The sequence below is a fragment of the Leptinotarsa decemlineata genome, unplaced genomic scaffold (assembly GCF_025532065.1).
Source record: "Leptinotarsa decemlineata unplaced genomic scaffold, Ldec_3_MD MMD2_tig00000035_RagTag_RagTag, whole genome shotgun sequence".
In the NCBI taxonomy this organism is placed as follows: Eukaryota; Metazoa; Arthropoda; class Insecta; order Coleoptera; family Chrysomelidae; genus Leptinotarsa; species Leptinotarsa decemlineata.
The window spans coordinates 17,969,232-17,995,294 of NW_027412540.1; the positions used below are offsets into that span (position 1 = coordinate 17,969,232).

Sequence of the window (26,063 nt, forward strand, 5' to 3'; positions counted from 1 at the left end):
AGGTTTTTTGTCTTTCTTTGCTGTTTTCACTACGAGTGGGAAGATATATGATTTTGGGATACGATTTTATCTTTTTTTTAAGGGCAAAACACAAGCACTAGAGGAACATCCCCAAGGCGCTCTGAGATCATTGCCTGTGCGAAAGTAGTGATTCATATTGGATTTGAATCTAGTTACCGGCTTGCAGTGAAAGCTGTAGAGGTAGACAGAAAACGATTTGTCATTCGGAGATCGATGCCAAAGCTTTAATATGCAACAATCCGCCGTGGTGTTCATAGTTTTGTATTAAGGATTGTTCTTCAAAGATATATTTATGCTGAGACCTACGGAAGGTCGAAACAGCAATGTCAAGGTTAGGGTGAAAATGCTTTGTTTTTGACCTGTGGTCAATGTCACTGTAATTTTCTATTAATTGTCTAGGTTATGTTATTATATTCAAAAGACGTCCAACACAAAGTATCAGATGAATAAAATATAGACCAAAGAATATAAACTTTCACGACTGTAGATAACTGTGCCAAAGTTATTTTTCGAGTCCATGGGCTGTGTTCTGTCGTTTTGTGCAACTGCGTCTGCAACTGCGTTAGACAGTTTCAAAGACGATGAGGTAACGAATAGCAAGTGGAGATTTCAGGTAATGATTGAAACAAACTAGATTCAGAAATTTTTTGTATATAAATTTTCAAAAATAATAACCAGGTCTATATGTATTCTTTTTTTGACAATTCTTCCAAGAATATTGTTAAAGTCAACTTCTGTAGAATGTGAATAAAGACATTGAACTCCCATAACACCTCTCCTATTCTTGTGGGTTTGGGTCGCATTGTGAATGAATCATCAGAGTAGCTTGTAGATATTTTTCCCTTCTGAGAAAGCGACACGAATACTTCAAAAAAAATCTATAAGGCAACAATTAAAATTCAATTATTGTTTTGATGAATTCGTGATTTCCGAACCACGAGAATACCCAGCAGGAGCGCAGCACCTTTTGACGTTATTGTATGGTAATTAGAACAAAGGGAAAGCGATTTAAAAAGAACCCCGCTGGGATTGCTGCATACATTTTATCATCATCGAACAACTTTTGCCGGTTGTTCTCACCTGGTTTGATTGATTGTGGAACAATAAAATATAGCACGAAACTCGGGTATTACAAGACTTTTTCCATTCAGCCAGCTTGATTCTGACAATTGGTATTGAGTAATTTGAAAACGATTAACTGATTTTCAATCGACTGTGTCATGTTCGGCGAAAAAAGAAAGTATATTGTGATTTTCGACATAGCCTTTTATGTTATAGGCGTCTGCAATGGGCAAAAGCGATAATTCGCCTAAAGGGTTATGTTACATATATTTTGACTAATACTCATCTATGCTGGTATAAGAATTACGATATACTAGATTGAAACTAGAAGATACAACTGGAAACTATAGTGTAGAACAAATCCAACAAAAATATTTCCGTCGTTTTTTTATTGAATGAGGTTTTCTTTTCTAATACGATCATAGCCTTTAGAATTCAATGTTTTTCGCTATGATTGTTAGTTCTCATGAAATCAAGAGACTGATATTTTTACCATATTGTTCATGGTTTTACCAAATGTCTTGATACCTACCAATATGTATAGAAACACCCTAGGGCGATCAGTTAAACCATTTCTATTTGTAAACTATTTCGTAAGAAACTCTTAATAAAAATATACAATAAATTTTGGTATTCCTTTCATAGAGGCGCTAAGTACACACCAAGTGACACTGCTTGACAATTTCAAGCTGACATTTCAATGTTCACATTTGGAAATACATTTATATTGTGAAAGATTGTTACATTATGATTCATGATTTGAAGAACTGAATAAGATGCGTTTCTGAAGGGTGGTAATAATTATATTATTTGCCGTCCACATTTGCAAATAACATAATTCAAAACATGATTCTAAATTTGAACTTCAAAGTTTTAATAAGAAATGTCATATCCGTTATGATCCATTATGATATAGTACCGATTAAAAAACGCATTGCTGAGCTCAGTAAAATTAATGTAGAATTCAAATACAGTTGAGGAAAGTATTGTTACATTCAAAAAGAGCAATTACCACTGCAGTTGTGATGCAGTTGTGACCAATTTAATATTTCAAAACAAGAAACAAAATGCTTGAATTAACCAACTTTACCACTTATTGTTGTTGACGATAATAACTTGAATCCTGGACCCAGGATTTCACGATTATCAACTGGAATCATCACTTTTCTGATGAGTCTTCAATATTGAGTGGAGGCGATTTTCTAACTTGATGTTCTGGCACATGATTGGACCAGACGCCGGTGGGTGGTGCCTAGTAGAATCCACTATCCTCGATGAAAATAAATCAAGGGGCCACGAAACTGGTGACCGTGGAGGCCATTCAATGCTGCTTCTCACAAACCAGTGTTGTAGAAAATGTTGCTCGAAGTACTAACCAACAGCCAAGGTTTGCTGCAAAGCGCAATGTTCTGTTGAAATATGACAACAGTAGGATCTTCATTATACTATTGATTCAGATCAACATTTTTTGTTCCTTTTTCATTTGGCCACCCTGTATCTGAAATCCTGTTAGGAATGAAAATAGTCGAAGTTAGATTTCAGGAATTGGAATAGTTCCGTCTTCTGATGACGCCAACTTGTTGAAATATGCGTCGAAAAGAGCGTCACATTTATGAAGTATGGGAAAAGGGTGTTGGATTCTATTGCAAGATTAACTTATACACATATTGAAACATTGTTTGAATGCCAATTGTTTGTATTCTTTTAGAGAAGCAAATGGTTTTTGTGATTTTTTTATATCTACCTCAAAAAATTAAAAAAGTGTATACGGAAAACCCTTCAAAATTTGAAAAATAGGCTGTTAAATCCGTCCTGATCTATGAACAATTATTGCTAAAATTCAATCAGCAATAAAAAAACAATTTGAACAAAAATCGGTTATTCTGGTCGAAAAGTTTGCTTTCCATATTTATCTTTTTTGGGTAATTAGGTTTCAATGAGTGACTTCATTTTAGAATGGAAAAATAGTAAAGATCTCACTATCTTAGTTCAGATTAAATTAGTAATAATTTAATCCACTGTTCTGCTAATTTGTGAAGAAAATCTTCGGAAATATTCTACTCTGGGGATTTTTTTAAACGGCAATGTTCACAGACAAAATTCCCGTTATTGGAGTGACACCAACCCTCACGATTTCCGGGAAACACATACCCAATATCCAGAAAAATGAACGTTTGGGCAGGAATGTTGGGAAACCATATTGTAGAACCTCTATTCATTGATCAAAATTTAACGGGGGAACTGTATTTGAATATGCTGGAAACTACTGTTGACCCTCTCATCACTAAAATCGTCGAAGCGAATCCTAATGAATTCGATATGGATATTGTATTCCAACAAGATGGAGCACCACACCACATTACTCCAGACAAGTAAGAAACTGTTTGGATACTACTTTTCCCTGTCGTTGGATTGTCCGTCAAGGTCCTATCGAATGACCAGCCCGCTCGCCAGATTTGACACCTTTGAATTTTTTTATGGGGCTATTTGAAGCAAAAGGTTTACGAAACTTAACCTGCTTCAATATTGGATATACGACAGAGAATAATAAATATTTGTAGAGATATTGACGTTACTGTGTTCGAAAATGTTTGGCGTGAAATATCGGATAGGCTTATTCATATGTCAAGAAGTTCAAGGCAACCATTTCGAGCATCTTCTGAACTGACCTCAAGTTTATTACCTAATATTATGTAGTTAAATGACAATGTATCCAGGCAATTATTTGAAAGTACCGCCATTTTGTTGTAGTTGAACATATTGACATTATATTCTAGGCATTGACATTATATTCAATATGGCGCCCAGTCGCCATAATAAAATATTCATGCATTATTTCATTATTTCAAATTTCAATTTTTTTAAGTTGACTCGTTCAAAAGGGGGGGGCATTAAAAAAAGCACTGTATAATTCGTTCATTGTGTTCCCTCATCAATTTTGTTTTTGTTTCATTGTATTTCTGTTAGTGCGATGGAAAATCACTGTCATTTTCAAACGAAGCGTAATCAATATATTGCTCATATGTTCTCAATTCACAATGGGGTGATTTTAAACTCATGTAAACAAACTCATACCACGCTGTGTCGGCGATGTTATTTTGTGCCTCGTCACTTTCGCCGACACCTCAATTGTTCTTCGAACTGTCATAATTTATTGTTATTTGCCTTCATTCATTTATTTTGGGGGTGTCAACACGGCATTTCTGTCAGACTGGACATATGTTCTGTTCGGTCACGCCTAAAGTGAATGAAACTATAAAATATAAAACGCCAGTCATAGCTTTCGAAATGATGAATTGATTGTTTCGATTTTGAAATGAATAAATAAAAAAAACTGTGCATCGGCCGGGAATCGAACCCGGGCCGCCCGCGTGGCAGGCGAGCATTCTACCACTGAACCACCGATGCTTACATAAAAATTGTGAAAAATCTATTTGTTGCCTGCGTAACTAAAAACTCATATGTCAGACCTAACGGTATTTTTTACATTTGGGAAATTAGGAGTTCATGTTCAAAATATATAAAAAACTGTACAAAATTGAATTTAACTGAAAGACCATATTTTAACAAACCATCGTTTCGACCGGCTTCAAACTAGCACATCTTAAAGTCAAAATTTTAAATCGTGAAATATAGTTCAACTTTTTTTATATCTGTCGTAACTTCTAAAAGAAAGATCATATTCGTATAATTGCAAAGACTTATTCATCAACAACAGTTTTCACACGCAAAATAATGATTTTATAGTTGAATTATTGACACTTTCGATCACATTATTGCTCTTTTCATAGGATTCTCTAATATTTTTGAAAATAAAATACAGACCATGTTAGGTTATCGCTGATAATGTAGCTGAAAATAAGTGAAGGAATTCCAAAAATTGGTCAACAACACAGTGGCCTAATAAAGAAAACGCCAAAATTTTGGAAAAAAAATTATATATTTTTCACATAAACTCCTAGCAATTCTACACACTTTTCCCACTGAAGTTCAATAAGTTCATAATAATAATAATAATAATAAGATCACCTTACTTCTGCGGAGACACAGGGATATAAGCCGATGCATGGGGTTTTCTTTAATAACATTGAAGACCTTGGCTTATCAAAGCGCCTGACGTTCGCTTTTCTCAGGTCGAGTGGGCTGAAGTCGGAAACTGAGGGGTTCATCATGGCTTGCCAGGATGGTGTCTTTAACACCTTAGTCTACCGCAGTCGCGTGATGGGTATAGAGGTTCCTGACACAAGGTGCAGGGCCTGTCGCGAGGCGCCCGAGACCCTAATGCACTTGCTATCAGCATGTCCAGCATATGCGGTCTCGGCCTATATACATCGACATAACGCGGCCCTAAGAGTGCTATATTAACATCTACGGCACTCTTACGGTATTGACGAGACACCGGTGTTGCCCTACGCTCCGGGGGATATTGAATCCGTTGTGGGGAACGAGAAGTGCCGAATTTATTGGAACTATTCGTTCCCCACCCTCAGGCTCATACAAGCTAATAAGCCTGATGTAGTCCTTCTCGACCACCAGACCAAAACGATATTTGTCGTGGAGTTTTCAGCTCCTGGCGAGACGAATATCGTCAGAAAAGAGGAGGAAAAACGGATAAAATATCGAGATTTTCTCTTCGAACTCCGCAGACTCTATCCAGATCACTCTGTCAAGATGGTTGTTCTGATTATTGGAGTCCTTGGTGGAATGATGTCCTCTCTACTCTCAAATCTCAAAACCATACCGGCTTGCCGCACTAAGGCAGAAATCTTAGCCGCACAGATGCAGAAGGCTGTCATTCTTGGCTCACTGCGTTTGCTCAGGGCACATGATTCTCGGACCCAATGGTCACTTACCCCACGGTGTGGGGAGTGGTCATGGGTTGATTATGCTGGCGCGCCCTCCCGAATGTATCGGGGCTTCGGGGGATAGGGCCTGACCAGCGCACACTACGGTGAAAAAAAAATGATATGCTGTATTATCATAAGACATAATCTTGTAGACAAAGCTTGGGTAGTGAATACTTAAAAAAATTAATATATACCAAATGAAATTAAAATAAAAATGGTGCATGGGTACAAACTATGTTGAAATGAAGGATATAAAAGATATCTATATATAAAAGAATAAAAGTCAAGTTTATAAAAAAGTTGACATAAAAAGTAACAGCCTAATAAATAAAGATGAAAAATATGAGCCGGGTCTAATAGATAGAAATTGTTTGACTAACTTCCTGAATTGGAAGTCATTTATATTGGCAAATCTTATGTCCATAGGCAAATGATTGTACATTTCTCTACCGTTATAAAATATGGAGTCTCTGGTGATGTTTTTAGTTGGCATAGTGAGTTTCAGAGTGTGTCTGCTGTTTCGGGTGTTATAATGGGAAGAGGATGCAGCAATATTTAATATATGCTGATAGCTCGTGCATTTTCAGTCGACGATCATTCAGTACCGCTTTGCGGATTTTTTTCACCGTGTCTGGAGTCTTCACCTTATTTTGTCGACCACTGCGATGCTCGTCTTGATAGCTCGTACGGCCTCGTCTAAACTCTACTACCCGCTATTTTACTGTTATGAAAGAAGGAGCAGACTCACCCAGAGTAGAATCCAGTTCAGCTTTTATATTGGTTGGGCTGAGGTATTTCAAATAAAAGTATTGTACCACATAACGATGACCAATTTTCCCTGTTTTAGCAAATTGACCGAAAACGTTCGCTATTGATGGCTGCCAAACAAATAATAAACAACGCACCGTCTTCAAACTTGAAACATATGCTTCACAGATAGTGTACTTTCTAATACAGTGCTATTTTTTCAAACAACTACCGCCATCTCTGGGTCAGGTCGGGTACTTTTGGGACCACCGTCATAATTTATGAGTTTATCCATATAAATAAAAAATCAATGCCTTTCTCTTCATAATATTAGTTTAGAAAAAAACATTTTTAATGAAATAAGCGTTATTTGCACTCAAATTTAATCAACATTAACACCATCGATCTTTATTTCAGACCAGCGACCTGGACACATTCCTGTGCAAGCAGGAGTGGGAACGCAGGTTGGAGGAAGAACTAGAAAAACCTCGAAGAGATTCCGTTTCCCAAATCGATGACTTTTTCGAACCGGCAAACAACAACAACAATCGCCATCAATCCGCCATGAGTTACGTATCGTCTCTGTCGATGAGGACAGAAGACGATGCCTTCCTGCGACCGCCGGCGCTGTGGGAGGACATCGCCAGCAGCATACAGAACATAGACCCGGAAAACGCGAATATGTTGGGTGTAAGTCCGGGACACGTCAAATTGGAGGTGGTCGATGATTTGACGGCCAGTTGCGTTTCGGGAACCCCTTCGCCTTTATTGTCACCCTTAGAGATAAAGACGGAAAAGGTGAGTAAGAAAATAGCTCTCAAAATTTCGTATTTTATTTTCATACTAGTTTTTGAAAAATTTGGAATTGAACCTACGTATTTTTATTCGCTGATCAGAAAAGTCAAAACCTGGCACCCAGATCTACTTTTGAAGATATTGTAACTTCAAAATCCGGCACTCGCAGAATGACACCTTTTTTTTCGATCGCATGATGCGGACCTTCATACGAAAAAATACGTAAATCTCAGTTCAACTATTCACACAAATCTTTCTGATTTGTGTGACGTCGGTCAGAATATTTGTAACATTATGTAACATATCCATACATCTTCAGTCAATTCATATGGTTTCTTTTTGAGAGAGTGCTAGATGGGGACACTTGATTCTAGACTGATCATGCGTCTGACTGATTAACGTCACGTCAGTTTCGCTTCCATAAACGTTTTCGGAGTAGTACTTTCTCGATACAGCACATACAATATTTCTCTAATGGGTTGGAGAGAGCAAATTTACATAATTTTAAATTTATCAATATCCAGCAGCACACTCCAAAACAAGCATCATAACAAGACTCTAAAATATGACATGTAAGCGATGTGATTTGCCCAGGTGAGTCGGCGATCTATCCAAAGACCTAGGTATTTGACTAGCGGTTGCCATTCGATCTCCCTGCCTGAGATCGTGACCCTTGTGTCTGGAGAAACGTTACGTCTCCACAAATCTATCGCCTGAGTTTTGTCTGGGTTCACCCGAATCTTCCAGTCGAGGTACCAGCGTTCGAGTTCGTCCAACCTGACCTAACCTAACCTAACCTTCACGTGATCGAACCTCGAAAGGTAGCTGACGTAAAGACTGTACAGTAGTGGATGCAGCACAGCTTCCTGAGGCACTCCATCTTGGATTTCCCTGACAGGAGAGAGGGTTCCTTCAACTCGAATCTGAAATGTTTTACCTTTCAGAAAGGACCTAATTCACCTGACCAGATCCCAAGGCAGATCGAAATAGAGCATTTTATATAGCAGGCCTTCGTGCCAGACTCTGTCGAAGGCCTTTGTAATGTCCAGGAGGGCGAGATGAAATGTCTTCCTGTTTTTCAGCTCTGAGATGGAATTTTCTACCAGTCTCAGGGCCTGCAGCTCGGTGGAGTGTGCCCTTCTGAAGCCGAATTGTTCGTCAGGCAGAACATTTCAGTCTTCAACGTCTTCTGTTAGCCTTTACAGCACAACACGTTCAGCCAATTTAGCTGTTGAACAAAGCAGACTAATCGGACGGTGTTTCTGGAAAAACAGCGGGTTCTGACCCAGTTTCGGAATCATGACAACTACGGCATGCTTCCATCTTCGAGGGAAAGAGTGCTGCTAAAATATAAATCCACAATTTATAAAAATGCCGTCAAAAACAGCAGTAGCACTGAAGTATAGACAGTGGCGGATTTACCAGCAGACTGAGTAGGCTTGAGCTTAGGGCGGCAGATTTGGAGATCGATTTTTTTTGTTACGTCATGAAAATCAAAAAGATTTGACATGACGGTTTTCTGATGTCTTACAGATGGAAGTCTGCAACAAATTTTGCCGATGAATTTCCTCTCTCACTTGTCATTCCACATTCCGAAAGTACCAATTCCATATTCTAGAGTAAAACAGCTAGTTCGCCGCCTCCCAACCAATAATCGACCTCTACTCACACTTTGTATGAGTGAAAAAGCCTTAATTGTAGAAAATGCATTTCCACTTCTTGTCTGAAAAGGGTAAAAATTTATTTGAGATCGACCTTGAGCCAACAAAAATTTGCTCTTTAGCTCTTTTGTGCATAAAGTCAGCAAAATGCTTACTTGAGACGATATCATCGATGATTTTGGTAACAAAAAACCGCGAAAATAGGTATTGTAACAAACTTTCATAATTTTATTGAGTTGATCATTTTTAACTGTTTGTACCCGCAATAAAGTTTATTTATTCACGCTTACCAAGTGTACATTATTGTGTAACGTAAGTGCTATATGATTGAGCTTTGATTAGCTCAAAAATATACCCAAAAATTATTTCACGTGCAATTCAACGAAGATGTTGGATTTTAAAAATAATGTAAGACATGACAATTGTAGAGGAAAGGGCGGGAAAAACTATACAACCTATACCTTAAAAATTTATAAATCTGCCACTGGATATAGAACAATAAATTATTAATAATAATGGATTTTGTTGATAGAAAAATGTATATGAAAATAAATGATAATAATATGTTAAAATATGACCCTATCAAATCAGAGGATTCAATTTCTGTCTGCGACTGAAGTGTCATACTCATACCTACCTTGTTCTTCCGTCCAACCAATAAACGTATATACATATTATGTATGCACACACAAACACGAAATATAATAACAGAAGCACATTAAACACATATATGAGTGATATAACAAAAGAGAAAAAAGATTAAAAATATGAAAACTACAGTTTTAACACTTAAAACCAATAATGTAAAGGATTTTATCGGCGGGATTCAATCGGCCGATACTTGATGAAAATATATAAACAACCTTGAATTAGATGATGATCTCTTGACTTCTTTGGGTAGCCTATTGCACAGCCAAGTAGAATAATATGAAAATGAGCCTCTGTGGAGGTGTGATCATGTTTCTGTATCTTAGGTTCGAGTTATGAACATCTGTTTTGAATGTTACTTTATTTTTAAAGATAAACAGGTTTCAATAGACTAATAATTTTCTGAAAGAAAGTGCATGAGTTTTGCAAGACTTGTAGTCTTCTTTTATCAGATTGTAAAACGTAAGGGGCATATACCACGTCAGCATGGTAAGCATGCGAAAGCACAAGAGCTTCGCTTGAGATTTGTTGAGATTTTCTACCGAAAAAACTCACTATTGCGATAATTTCTTTAATTTAACAATATTTCCTGTCTCAGAATGATGAGATATGTACAAAACTTTCAGTGAGGGATCCAATATCAGTCTATGATTTTTAACAAAATCACAATCGGCTTTCATGGGTAGTAATGTCTTCGATTCGATGATGTGTTCGAGCAGTTCTTCAAAAGGGTCTAAGGTCTAATTGAAAGCAAAAACCGATGCCGACGTCCAATTTCGTGTGAGTCTGTTGAAAAAAAGCTATGTTATTGATTTCAACAGTATCACTATATTAGAAACCACAACAAAAATTATAATTTCAAATTACCAAATCTGAATTATAATCATTGCATTTTGATAATTATTTGTAACGCTATTACAGGTTCTGCAACAACCAGGCCCGACGTTGCACCTTCTAGGCACACCGACCAGCCCATACAACCAACCGCAACCTACCAGTCCCCAGCAAGCAGCTCCCCATTATCACCAGCAGCCCCCCCAGCAGCCGATCCATCATCCGCACCTCAACAACAACAACCAGTACAAATATAACAACGTAGTCCCAGGTCCTGCGCCTGGTAACGCTCTCTACCCCATGCCTTCGCGGCTCATGTATGTTTCCCCGCTGACGCCCCCCAGTTCGGAACCCGGTTCTCCAGGTGGAGCGCTGCCTCGGAGGACACCACCCCCACCCTACCCCGCGCCGGGGTGCCCTCACCAAACGCCGGCTGCAACGGTGCCACGGTTATCGACCGGGGTGAAATATAATAGGAGAAATAATCCGGAATTGGAGAAAAGACGGATTCATCATTGTGATTTTATAGGTTAGTTCACTTCATTTTTCACATTCACATTGAGTTGAAAACTGCAAGTTCTTGTTCTTTCTGATCTGACAGCGTTTGATCTCTGATTCAATAAATTGCTATGAAAAGGGCGATACCTCGCTTCTGTGTAGATCTTGTGAAAGTTTTAACCGTCCATGTATATATTGCATGTATGTAGCCATAAACCAAAAATTGGTGCAATCGCAAAATCGTTTTTTAAGTTACTTTGGTCATTTTCAATGCTGCATCTCCTGAACTTAAAAAAAATTATGAACTGACAGCAAACTGGATGTTGCAGCTTTTACTTGGAGTGATAAAAGAAGAAAAAAACCTGAATTTAGAAAATTTTTCACAGTGTCACAGATGATATTTAGGAGTGTCGAGTGTCTTATAAAAGCAAGAGTTTTTTCGTTCGATTTTCCAGAGTGCATGGAAATTTTGTTGGCAACACTCTCCTCTAGGTATATGCTCCACTTACACATCGTATCGAAATTGGAAAATTGAAATTTTAACTTCGCTTTATTCAATCGTGATTTTTTTAATATTGATGTAAATTTTCGTACCTCACTGTAATTTTAGATAACTATTCATTTCATGCATGAAAGAACAATTCATGAATATCATAATAAACACTATAAAAGTAAAGTCTTGTCAAAAAATTCAAAGAAAATATGTAGTTTCGCTTGAAAAGTTTTTTAGAAACCGAACAATTCGTAACTAAACATGTTGTTCATGTATTTATTAAATATAATCGGACATAATACCGTTCCTTGTGATACTCCATATTCAGTCATTTTATCCTTACTCCATGAATTATTAACTTTAACGCATTGTTTGTGATTCCTGTAAAGCCTTTATTTTCCATAGTTCTTCACAATTGTATATGGAAGACGGTACGAAATGCCTTGGCCAAATCAATAAAAACACAGAGGCTCCCGTGATCCGTAGCATCATCTAGTGTACCACTTGGCCTCGCTAAATCCATATTGCCTGTCATATTGGCAATATGGACAATAGGACAATCATTTCTCTATTCTCACTATTTTTTCAGAAAATTTTCCTGTAACTTATCAATCAGTTTTACCTTTGTTCCATGTGTAACCTACGTTTTTCAATATCTTCTCCACCTTCAATATTTTTTGCTCTCCATATTTTCTCTTGTAGTCGTCCTTTTGTTTTCAGTATTTCTTTAATATTTCTGTCACCAGTGTTCTGGCGATGTTTTGAATTTATTGGAGCCTCTGGAGACACCCTTCATTTTGTTTTATGAAAAAGAGGACATTGACAGATCAAAATCATCAGATGATGTGATGCTGCAGGTTTTTCTGGGATTTCCTGCAGCTGAAAAAGCAAATGCGCCACTGGAATCAATGAAGTTGCCCCGGAGCGCCAATTAATTTGTGTTGTTGTTTCATAATTTCATGATATGTATCACTTTCTTCTTTTGTTTGAAGGTGATTGACAATGTTTCGTGATGAATTTCACTAGTTCGGACTTCCATTGTCTATTATATAAAATGATTTGAAATCCCTGAAACAAGTAAAAAAGAATAATTAAAAAAGAATAGTTGAAAATAACAATTATATTAAGCAACAATAAACCTGAAATGAAATGATAGTAAAATAACCTACAAGTAAAAATATAATAATTGAATAAATAAAAATTAAAGGAATGCAAAAAGAAAATAATAAAAATAAAAAAGTGTAGAGATTCCAAGTCACGTTAGTTCACGACGTTTCGATTGTTGGTATCTACAATCGTCTTCGGGTGATGACTGGACTGATTCCTCCGAGAGATGACTATTTTATAGGTCGTTGAAATACTTTCACTTTCTCTACTTTCCATTTTCCGCTTCACTGATTCCGTGAGAGATGACCGATTTGGCGGGAGTTGGTCATTTCTCGTTTGATGATGGGTTTCCATATGTTTCGTATATCTACGCTGGCCTGGCTGAATACGTTGTTGGACAACATGTATGCGGCTTCCTTAAATTTTCTCCTGAACCAATGTTCCTCTCTGTGCAAGATCTCAGCTTGGGACCACTCGATGTTGTGTTGATGGGTCCAAACATGGTCTGCTATTCCTGATTTGCTGGTTTCTCCTCGCTGTGTGTGCTTCTTGTGCTCGGCAATGCGAATATTCAATGGCCTCTTAGTTTCACCAATATAGGATTTTCCGCACTCACATGGTATCCGGTAAATGCAATTCTTGGAATCGCAGTCTGCGTTTGGGGGCCTGGTTTTTGTGAGGCTGCTACGGATAGTGTTACCGGATCTAAAACAGGTTCTAATGTTGTACTTGGAACCAATTCTTCTTATCCTCTCCGATAATCCTCTGATGTAGGGAAGTGCAAGCACTGGTTGTGACGGCTTCTCTTCCTTGCGAGGCTCCTGCTGTCTTTTGGCCAAAGTCTTTTCTACCATCGCTTTGGAGTATCCATTCCGCTGAAGATCACTTTTGATGATGTCTAGTTCCTTCTCGAGACCTTCCTTTGTATTACAAAGCCCAAAAGCACGGTCTAATAGAGTCTTGATGATTCCTCTTTTTGTCGATTGATGGTGGTTGGATTCGTGGTTCAGATACTGTCCCGTATGAGTGGGTTTTCGGTATACAGATGTTTCCCACTTAGTGTCGGTCCTCTTCACCAAAACGTCTAAGAATGGCAATTCATTGTGGATTTCCTTCTCCATTGTGAAAGTGATGGAAGGTCTCACGCTGTTGATGTGTTTCAGAAAGGCGTCTAGTTCAGTATTCCCATGGTTCCATATTATGAAGGTGTCGTCAACATATCTCAACCAGACTCGAGCCCACAAGAAACCTCGAGTCTGGTTGAGATATGTTGACGACACCTTCATAATATGGAACCATGGGAATACTGAACTAGACGCCTTTCTGAAACACATCAACAGCGTGAGACCTTCCATCACTTTCACAATGGAGAAGGAAATCCACAATGAATTGCCATTCTTAGACGTTTTGGTGAAGAGGACCGACACTAAGTGGGAAACATCTGTATACCGAAAACCCACTCATACGGGACAGTATCTGAACCACGAATCCAACCACCATCAATCGACAAAAAGAGGAATCATCAAGACTCTATTAGACCGTGCTTTTGGGCTTTGTAATACAAAGGAAGGTCTCGAGAAGGAACTAGACATCATCAAAAGTGATCTTCAGCGGAATGGATACTCCAAAGCGATGGTAGAAAAGACTTTGGCCAAAAGACAGCAGGAGCCTCGCAAGGAAGAGAAGCCGTCACAACCAGTGCTTGCACTTCCCTACATCAGAGGATTATCGGAGAGGATAAGAAGAATTGGTTCCAAGTACAACATTAGAACCTGTTTTAGATCCGGTAACACTATCCGTAGCAGCCTCACAAAAACCAGGCCCCCAAACGCAGACTGCGATTCCAAGAATTGCATTTACCGGATACCATGTGAGTGCGGAAAATCCTATATTGGTGAAACTAAGAGGCCATTGAATATTCGCATTGCCGAGCACAAGAAGCACACACAGCGAGGAGAAACCAGCAAATCAGGAATAGCAGACCATGTTTGGACCCATCAACACAACATCGAGTGGTCCCAAGCTGAGATCTTGCACAGAGAGGAACATTGGTTCAGGAGAAAATTTAAGGAAGCCGCATACATGTTGTCCAACAACGTATTCAGCCAGGCCAGCGTAGATATACGAAACATATGGAAACCCATCATCAAACGAGAAATGACCAACTCCCGCCAAATCGGTCATCTCTCACGGAATCAGTGAAGCGGAAAATGGAAAGTAGAGAAAGTGAAAGTATTTCAACGACCTATAAAATAGTCATCTCTCGGAGGAATCAGTCCAGTCATCACCCGAAGACGATTGTAGATACCAACAATCGAAACGTCGTGAACTAACGTGACTTGGAATCTCTACACTTTTTTATTTTTATTATTTTCTTTTTGCATTCCTTTAATTTTTATTTATTCAATTATTATATTTTTACTTGTAGGTTATTTTACTATCATTTCATTTCAGGTTTATTGTTGCTTAATATAATTGTTATTTTCAACTATTCTTTTTTAATTATTCTTTTTTACTTGTTTCAGGGATTTCAAATCATTTTATATAATAGACAATGGAAGTCCGAACTAGTGAAATTCACTTTCTTCTTTATTATTACAATATACCGCAAAAAACATAACACTTTCTTCCATTTCATTATATTCCTTGAAAACTAGTTCATGCTTTTTTGTTTGATTTTCTCCTTCCTCATCGCATTTTGTGAAGGCGGTAAAGCACCTTTGCCTATATTGGAATTATTTTTAAGCCAAACCAAAAGAACTGTGCTTTTTCAGAACGTTCATAATTGAACAATTGGCATAACGACTGAAAATCATTTATCTTCAAAAGTTTCACTGTAGGTGGTATGAAGATTAACAATCCTTTTGTTATCGCAAACTCGTTTACTTTAATGCAATGTTTATTCAAATATAAGCAATAATTCATCATTTCATTATAATTACCGTATACATTATTAGCGATGGCACTTTTGTCAGACATTAATGATCTGGACGAGTCTGAGAATGACATTCACTCACATATATCATAATAATTGTTCCAGAAAGAAAAAAATCATGTCCTCATTTATTCTTATGTAAAACCAATTGCATATACATAAACTGAGATACTTCACATGCGTCCTACAGATTCTGCAATACCGTCGAAGATACTATTTGTGAAAGAGACAAATTAATGCAAATGTGTCATTTGTATGCAGAAGAATTCCAAACACATATATCACAATAGTTATATTAAAAAAATTATGAACAGGAAATGTTTCTATAGTGTGAACCTATGATGATATGCAAGAACGTTCCTCCAATATTATCTGAAAATAATAGATTTATAAATAGTAACTGGCGATAATGTATAACATAACTACAAAAATACATTCAACGATTCAACATAAACAAATCAGTATTGGAATTAACGTTGTTTTATAAATTACCGATTTTATTCATTGCATAGGAATTGCTTATTTTCCTGTTTTGTAATATATTGATTCTGAATTTAAATTTCAAAATATAACAAGTTAAAAATGAAATCTAGAAAATAAGTAACTAATATTTTGATAAAAGTATAACAAAAGAAAAATTGAAAAGGATACAATGATGTGAAGATTTGAAAGAAAGTATCACAGTAAAAAGTAATGGGAACAATTCAATTCAAACTGATCAGTATATATGCAAATCTATAAAAGAGGCAAAACATTATATAAAAAAACTCAAAAAATTGCAGAAATGCAATTTTGCAGAGATAAATGATGTGAAATCCACATTTTTGCAGAACGAATAAAAAAAAATTTTTTTATATAAATAATATTAATTTTTTATATATTCTATATACAAAGATATTACTGTTTGATTGATTCTAGTGAAATCCTGGATTTTTTTATTCATTTCATTAGATTTTTTATAACATCTACATCATGCAGGATTCAAAAATAAGTGTCCAGCGGTTTCATCATCATTCAGGAAACTTCACATTTATCTATAATAATAAAAATATCATCCAAAATTCATAAGCTTGAAAGATTTATTGAGAGATTATTTCGATGGTGTAGTTGAGGTATTTTGATTTCTTTTTTATTTTTCAGGTTGTTCAAAAGTTTACACGAAAAGCTCACATCTGAAGGCTCATCAAAGAATACATACAGGTGGGTGCCTCTTAAGTAAGTTCCATCTTTTTTTGAATAAGTGTCACATTTCGAGATTTTTCAATTTTCAATATGTAGGTAATATAAGTGTTCTACAGAAAAAATCAGTGGTCCCAAATTACATGCAACTTTTCGCCTTTATAACTTTGATGGTGTTGGTTCAAAAAAAATTGGTCCAAAGCTGGACTGTACCAAAATTTCATGTGACCATTTTTTCGCGATCAAAACCAATTTGTAAGCATCTGCCACGGTTATCTGGCTTCGAAAGAGGATCCAAAAAATATTCGGAAACAAGGAAGGTTATCTTCATGACCTTAACACATTTCAACTGTCATATTAGATTTGTTTCTTCTATATTGAGCACACTGTCTCGGGAATGAATATACAATAAAGGGTCAAAATTTCATGTTTTAATAATAGCGGTTTATAGTATAATTTGCATAGATATCTGATATGGCACTTTTCGGCAAAAGAAATACTGAGCTCATTAACAAATTGCTGCAAAAACCCCAATTTGAAATGTCATACATTAAATGTGACTCAATGAGTGCATTTACTCCAAGTTCACCGGTGAAAACACTTTAATTGTATATCAAAATGTAGTTCATAATCAATCTATATATCATATATCTAGGAATTTAGTGCAGTTTGAAAGATCGGAGAAACAATTCTTCAATTTGACAACCTGATTTTGGCTAGAAAGATAGCTTTCAAACCAATGTCGCCTCTGAATCCATAAAAAAATAATTTTTCAGCAGTACTTTGTGATTGAGGCAATCGAATGCTTTTGTGAAGTTGCAGAATACTGCTCTAATTATTTGGGCCAAAATAAAGTTCTTTCAAAAAGTTGAAAATTATATAACTGGTACTTTTATGAGTTTGAAATTTGAATTGTATTGTAGATAGTGTGTTTATGTTTGTTTGAGAATACCAATAATATTTTTATCGTTATTGTTCCAATTACTTTTCGCATAGTTGAGAGTAAATCGATTGGTCTGAAATTTGAAGATATTGCTAACTTTCCACCGGTATGCATTGTGGTACAATAACTGTTGTTTTCAAACATGTCGGGAAATACCACTTCTGCTGAAGTAGTATATAATGATTCGTCTGGTAAATTATCTAATATTCTCACTGATATTTCGTCAATACCAGAATAATTTCAAATTTTGATTTTACCAACATTATCCAGACTGGTGAACCATGGTCCACTTGGTACCAAAAGTGTCATCTGCTACTGGGGCAGACATCATGATGATGATGATGTCTGTTGCAGTACCAAAGAAAATGTTTTGTACTTGATGTTCCCTTCGATCATAGTCTACTAGATCAAATTTTGTTGTCTTTAATCGTTTTAGAAATTATATATAATAATAACATAAAATAATCTATAATAGTTTTGGAATTCTGGAAAACAAGTGTAAAGTCGAGATACATTACCAATATAAAGATATAAATTTCATTAGTTCGGACTTCCATTGTTTAGTATAATATAATATGACTTGAAATCCCTGAAAGAACAAACAAAATTGAAAATTAAATTGAATAGCTGAAAATAACAATTATATTAAACAACAGATATTAAACAACAAAAAAACCCGAAATGAAATTACAGTAAAATGAAAATCAAGCAAAAAAATAAAAAATTGAACAATTAAAATTGGAAGATTTCAAGCCAAGTTACTTCACGACGTTTCGATTGTTGGTATCTACAATCGTCTTCGGATGATGACTGGACTATTCCTGCGAGAGATGACTACAGCTACCAGACTGAGACATGGCCGGCGGGAGAAATCGTATCCGCGAAAGTTTGGATCGGTGTATGACAAAGAAAGTATTACGAAAAAAGGAATAGAAACTTCTGTTTGCAATTTTACGTAACACGGAACAATAAATGGATATTGAAATACCATTTGTGTACTTTTCGATATATAAAAAGCAGTTTATGTAGAGGAAAACTCGGAGGGGGGGGCTTCTCACCGGCCATGACTCAGTCTGACAGCTGTATTTATATGGCATTCGAGTGCTTTCACCTATTCCCTCTTCTTTTTGTCTACTTCACCGGTTTAGCAGTAGATGACCGTTTGGTGGGAGTTGACCGTTTTTCTGTTTGATTAAAGGCTTCCATATGTTGCATATATCTACGCTAGCTTGGCTGAATGCAAACATATATAAAGTTTCTTTGAACTTTCTCTCATGTGGATGATCTCAGCTTGGAACCACTTGATGTTGATGAGTCCAAACATACTCTGTTATTCCCGATTTGCTGGTTTTTCCTTGCTGTGTGTTTTTTTGTGCTCGGCAATGGCCTCTTAATTTCACCGATATAGATGAAAAACGTTGCATCTTTTGATGCAACCAACTGATCTTCAGCCTTTCCCGTTTCAGTAAATGTTCACATTTATTTATTGTATCATTATGGGAATAAAGACCTATTATTATTATTATTATTATTATTATTATTATTATTATTATTATTATTATTATTATTATTAATTTTATTCAAATGTTGAACATGAAATGTTGTGATTTCAGGAGAGAAGCCTTACCAGTGCCAGTGGCCCGAATGCGAATGGAGATTTGCAAGATCCGATGAACTCACTCGACATTATAGAAAACACACGGGTGCAAAACCCTTCAAGTGTGGAGTTTGTGAGCGCTCGTTCGCCCGATCTGACCATTTGGCTTTGCACAACAAAAGGCATCTGCCAAAATCTTCAAAATGAGTATCGTATTACGTTTTATTCAAACAAAATTATTTATCACTTCACACACATTCCTTAACTTATGAAAACAAAAACGATCTCAACATTTTTAAATCGTTATATTTTTTATGAACTTTTCCAAAATAGTTATACCTAGTAATCACACATTGCCTTTTCTAACATTGAGGCCTTTTTCCAGTGTACTTAGAGAATTTTATGAAACATATCTAGTGGGATATTCGCCTTCCTTGAACTGCTCAAAAGTAAATTTGGTTCTCCACCACAAAATACAATTTTGTACTCCTATAGTTTGAGTTCAAAAACGAAATTAAATGTCATACGATAATTTCTAGTTTTTTTTTCGATTTCCATTGTAACTTTTAACGCTCTCCATTTGGAAATGAACTGAAGTTATTCACACTGGTCAAATCACATATTATTGCTTAAAAATCATTTTTGTTGAGGATAGTGAGACTTCTTGATTGATTTCAAGGAATTTATAAAGAAATATACGACAGACTCTACTCTATGTAGAACGGAAACCTCTGGGTTAGAATAAATCCAAAATAAGCCCTGTTCCCAAACACCAGTTTTGAAACATTCTTTTTGAGTCACATATTGACTACTCTATCTTCTGAAGATGCCAACTTGGTTGATGAAACGCATGTCGAGAAAAGTGTTGGAGTTCTGGTGTTTGGGAAGAGTTTTTGTTTTGGATAGTCTTCTCATATTGTGGAAGACTACAATAACTAATAGATCAACCAAGGAAACGAGATATTATGTTCTCTTTCGTTTTCATCGCTTCTTCAAGAGTTCCCCTAATGTTCACAACAGTGTGGTACTAGTCTCATTCGCTACGCTATCAAAACCTGACAAAAACCTTTTTTAGAAATTATTTTCTTCTGTCAGTTTTTTGTCAAATTGACTAAACTCATCAAAACACTTGCAATTGTACTTTTCTTCGACTGGAGTCTTCAAGGTCACTGGTCGTTAGTAGTTTTCTGTGATGCACGTTCTCAAGTGATGAACAGGATAAGGTATGTTGATTCAGTCAACCCTTCATTCGACTTTGATACACACCTTTTCACTTTTGAGCAGTTCATGATTTAGAATATATTGTGATTTGTGTTTTGTTCAAAATATTCCAGTTCTTCAGTTTGATGTTCTACTAAATCTAGTATAAGGCAGCTTTAAAAATTTTATGCAATTGAATATCAAACTGTGAAACAAAATCATAATTCGTTGTTTATAAAATATTATATGAAGTTATCTATTATTTCTGTAAAATAAGTAATTTAATTTTTGGTTGTGAAATATGTTTTTTTGTATATTTTTGAAAAAAATGCACTGTTGTAATTAAGTTTAATTGTTCTTGTGTATATTTGTCCCAATATCAAGTATTATTACAGCATTGCCATGATTGTTTTTACCCAGATATGTGATTTATTATTAGATTGTAATAGGAACTTGTTCCAAATGTTTAAAGAGAGTACTTTTCCGAAAATGTTCTTGTCTTTTCATCTCATATATGATCAATTGTAATGAAAATACCAGAAAATGTTTATCCATCTCCTTCATTCAATCGAATGGTGGAGAATTATCCATCTCCTTCATTCAATCGAATGGTGGAGAATATATTTTTTTGAGAGAATTGTTTAAGAAAATCGGATTATAGAGTTTGATTTACAAAGTCGACATGGTGAACACTTTATTAAATTTCATTGCAATTTGTTCTGTTGCCTAACGTTTGGAAATATCCAAATTCTCAACTCCCACTCCCACTCTCTCGAGTTGACACTGTTGACAGATGTCAAAACTCTGATTCATTCGTGTTGTGTCTTCAAACATTTCATGAAATCCTTCATAAATGGCTTATGTCATTTTGAAATTGATATTTTCCGTGCTCTCTCCTCAGCCAGTTTTACAAGTGTACTTTGTATGTACTAGTTCTACCCACCATCATATGCGATATTCGTTATATGAAAGTTACCAAATATGTACACTGAATATTGATTTTGTACATAGGAACAGAAACTGACTAGGTCCTAGTCAAGTAACTTTGATATTTGTAATTACATGTAAGTTTGGAAACTGCTATTATGCATATCTTGTGTATTTATATCTTTATTCTAGGTATTATATATATAGAGAGACACAAAACTACTTTTATTAACATAATTTGTACTTTATATTTTATTTATATAAATATAGAGCAAGCTAGAGTACACATACATGTAGTTAGACATTGTTTTTATTTTTTAATTTTGTATAATTTTTAATTTTAATACAGTTTTATTTTACCAGATTGCATTATTTATTTCATTAATATACTATTTAAAAACCCTTGACAGACAAACGTCTATAAGAATTAGGGAAGATTGAACAAGCATGACTGGTTCATACACCAAATCAAATATTTTTCACTACAAAAAAAAATTCTGATTGATTCGGCCGTTACTCGATGAAGATCCATAGTGATTTCATATACTACACCTCACGATTTGATCACCACAAACTTAATTTGCAAAATATATCACGACATGTTTCGCTAACATAGTAGCTTCTTCAACAGTGATTTGAATACTGCAAGTTGTTTCTTATGCTACCACAGGTAACTACAATTGGGACTACCTCCATGAAATTCCCTAAACCTCTAAAATTCTTATAGGTACCTCTTCTGAGGTACCTCTTCAATTAAGAATACTACTACAAACAAGGTGTCAGTAACAATGTAAATCAATGGGAACGTTTATAAACCACATTTCGACTTCAGAGTACGGCAAAGGCATTAGTGGTGTCTTCCATGGTGGAAATGTTGAATCGTCTCTTCGCGTGGTATTTGGTAGGTCATAATTTTTGTCTTATCACTGACATAGTTCCAAAAACGGATGACGTTCGAAATCATGTCGTTTTCTGTTCTCATATAGTTATCATATCATAATGTCTTAGTTACATTGGGATCTTAGATTAGAGAGTCAAACTTGTGCTTTGTTATTTCATATAATAATAATAAAAAATGTCAAGTTGGCGCCTCTCATGAGGACGTTAACTAGGTTGGTGAAACGCTCGTACGGTCAATATGCCAAGTTTTCTGAATTGCGATCTACATGAGGAGTGTTGAGAAAGGCCAAATGTACTTTTCAAAATGTGTTTCTGCACTATTAGACCGGGAGCCCGTGACAGAAATTTTGACCCCATTTTTTACCCAGAGGACATATTTACAGCCACAAGCAACAGTATTATGCGTTAAACGATTTTTTTCCATGTTACACATGCTCAAACATTAACTCTAGTTTGCATAAAAAAAAGCTTCTTTGACCACCATTTTACCGTCTGCCATTCATGCAACTGGAAGGCTAGGTTACACAACCCACAAAAAAAATAATCGGCAGACGGTTACATGGTGTTCCGGCTAAGACATGAATTTTTTATTTAACAAAAAAAATCGTTGAGCAAAATCAATTTTTTACCGTCCGCCAAGCACAGCGTAGACTAACAGTAGCATGAAATGAAAGAATTTTCACAAGGCAGGTGGTTTGCCGGTTAAATAATAACTCATAGGCATTAGTTAGTTAACAATTTTTTCACTGTGTCTCTGAAACATATATAAAACTTGGTGAGATATAAACTTCAGTATTAAAAATACAGAGAAAAATTAATGGCAGACAAATAGACCGTGTTTATACAACTGAAAAATATTTTTTAATTTGTTATAAAAATCAATAACTTTTACCAACATTTTACGGTCTGCTATTGTTTCCTTGCAATATATACTATTATTAGGTAGACTAATTGTCAATTGGCAAACAAATTAACCGTGTTTATACAAGTCAAAAATATTTTTCAATTTGCAAAAAAAAAACCTAATAACTTTGACCAACCGTCTGCCGTTGTTTCCTTGCAATATATAATTATTAAGTAGACAACCTGTCAATTGGCAGAAGAATCGACCGTGTTTAGACGAGAGTGGTAGACAATTTGTGATGACACAAGTGACAATGTTACTTCACAACTTGGTTTTGGAAACAATTGCAGATTCATAAATGTCACATAAATCGGCCGGGCTCTTGGCTTTCAGTTTTGCGCTGGTTTACCTGCATTCCATGCCTTAACCGGCTGTTATTTTACACCAGTTTTTTACAAAAAAGGAAAAAAAAAAGCTTTGTCGATTTTAATGGGAAACGAAAAATTTGAAAAAGCTTTTGCATACTTGGTAAATCGTTTTTTTTTATTATATTAACATCTGCAGGTATGTAAGTATATAAGAAATTATGCGAACTCAATGAAATGAAAATCCAGGATAAAAATATCGAAAATGCTACCTTACGTAATTAATCGAAATCAAATAAATGTAGTAGCATATGTTCACGTATCGTTTAAATAATTTTGCATTTTTTTACATCCTTTGAACTGTCCTTTGAAAGAAATTTAGTTTTTATGTCGATATTGTAACAAAAATATTGTTTATGTATTTCGAAATCTCGTACATTCATCATTATTCATTCCCGCTTCATCAAATCAACTGCTGAAAAAAGTGGTAATAGAAGTTATATGGTTTAAGGGGTGTTCTCCACTGAAATTGATGAAAATCTCCTATGAAGTAACATTGACCCTTGTGTCATAAAAAATTTGTCTACTACTCTCGTCTAAACACGGTCTATTCGTCTGTCAATTGACAGTTCGTCTATTACTTTTTTTTGCAAAATAAAAAAAATATTTTTCACTTGTATGAACACGGTTAATTCGTCTGCCAATTGACAATTACTCTACTTTATAATCATATATATATTGCAAGGAAACAATGACAGACGGTAAAACTTTGGTCAAAGTTATTACTTTTTTTAACAAATGAAAAAATATTTTTTTCAGTTGAATAAACACGATCAATTCGTCTGCCAATTGACAATTCGTCTACTTAAGAATCATATATATTGCAAGGAAACAATGGTAGATGGTAAAATGTTGGTAAAAGTTTTTTTTTTTTTTGCAAGTTCTTTCGCGTCTGCCTATACTTAAAATATTGCCAATTTGTATGCCAACATTTGTCGCAGGACATTTTAATTATGGAACTTTATTACATTCAAGAGGCAGACGGTAAAGAATGGTTCAGAGACACAGAACACAGGCAGACGGTAAAGAATGGTTCAGAGACACTGTAAAATAATTGTTGATTGACTAATGCCTATAAATTATTAATACACAGGCAAACCGTCTGCCTGGTGAAAATTCGTTCATTTCATGCTACTGGCAGTCTAGGCTGTGCTTGACAGACGGTAAAAAATTGATTTCAGTTAACCATTTTTTTTTATTGAATAAAAATTCATGTTTTAGCCGGAACACCATATAACCGTCTGCAATTATTTTATCTGTGGGTTGTGTAACCTAGCCTTCCGGTCGCATGAATGGCAGACGGTAAAATGGTGGTCAAAGAAGCTTTTTTTTATACAAACTAGAGTTGACGTTTAAGCATGTGTAACATGGGAAAAAATCGTTCAACGCTTAATACTGTTGCTTGTAGCTGTAAATATGTCCTCTGAAAAAGGCAGACTGTAAAAATTGGGGTCAAAATTTCTGTCACAGGCTCCCGCTCTGTATGAAGGGATGTTGGGGTATCCCAAAAATATATGAGTACCTAAATGAATCTGAAAAGTCATATATGTGCATCATAGGCAGAAATGAGTTCACGCGAGGACATGTCTCTTAATGTGACTTCTTCTCCCATTTCCATATTGAGATGGAGCAGAATGAAGGTAGTTTTATTCCCAATCAAATGAAGATATTTCTGACTCAGTGAATAATAATGAGATTATGAATACTGTTGAAATACACTTGTTACCTGCTGAAAAAATATATGTGGATTCTTTGAGTTTTCTAATGTTTTTATGAGTTTCTTTGGTGATAATTTTAGTTCCACCCCATTTTATAGCGTGATCAATGACGATTTAAGAATATGCTCCGCTATCCCCGATCCAGTTATTAGTGTTCTCCTTTTATATTTACGATATTATTTTTTTCTCACATATGGGGATCTTGAGGTTTTACCTACCAAAAAAAATTCCACAGGAACAAAGTATATTAAAAAACACCCTCTTTCTCTTTTCAACGGTATTTTCGAGTTCATTTTGTATTAAAAGAGATATCATCGTGTTGGTAGTTCTAAAAGTTTTTCTTGCGTTATATCTATAACCGTATATAACGTATATACATTACTGTATATACATACTGAATTTGGAAAAAGACGCCTTGCAGACAGGGATATTTACCATGTAGAGTACCATGTAGAAAAGCCTATTGGTGTACTGAGCTTTCCAAAAGCAGTCTATTGGACGACAATAAAACCACACCAATAAAACCAGACTGGCTAATGAAGTCAGAAATAAGCCGGCTCCAATTATACCGGAGCAAACATTGATAAAGTGGATCACAGACGTAGAAGAAATCATTTTGAACATCAAGCGCCTGGGGAAAAACAAAGCCCCAGGCATTGATGGAATTGATGCAGTTCTGCTC

General features: G+C 35.6%; 1 protein-coding gene and 1 non-coding gene across 2 annotated transcripts in view; one reads left to right on the forward strand and one right to left on the reverse strand.

Moving 5' to 3' along the window:
- The window catches only part of LOC111506527 (uncharacterized), a 408,075-nt gene extending 386,217 nt beyond the window's left edge, over positions 1–21,858 (forward strand). Inside the window, exons 4-7 of the mRNA XM_074171971.1 lie at positions 7,095–7,475; positions 10,703–11,144; positions 16,789–16,848; positions 19,384–21,858. Of these exons, the coding sequence (XP_074028072.1) occupies positions 7,095–7,475; positions 10,703–11,144; positions 16,789–16,848; positions 19,384–19,574 (1,074 nt within the window). The 3' untranslated portion in view covers positions 19,575–21,858. The remainder of the gene's footprint in view (positions 1–7,094; positions 7,476–10,702; positions 11,145–16,788; positions 16,849–19,383) is intronic.
- Positions 4,421–4,491, reverse strand: TRNAG-GCC (transfer RNA glycine (anticodon GCC)). Its single transcript has one exon. It is a non-coding gene; the product is annotated as a tRNA-Gly (tRNA).
- Positions 21,859–26,063: the final 4,205 nt, after the last annotated feature.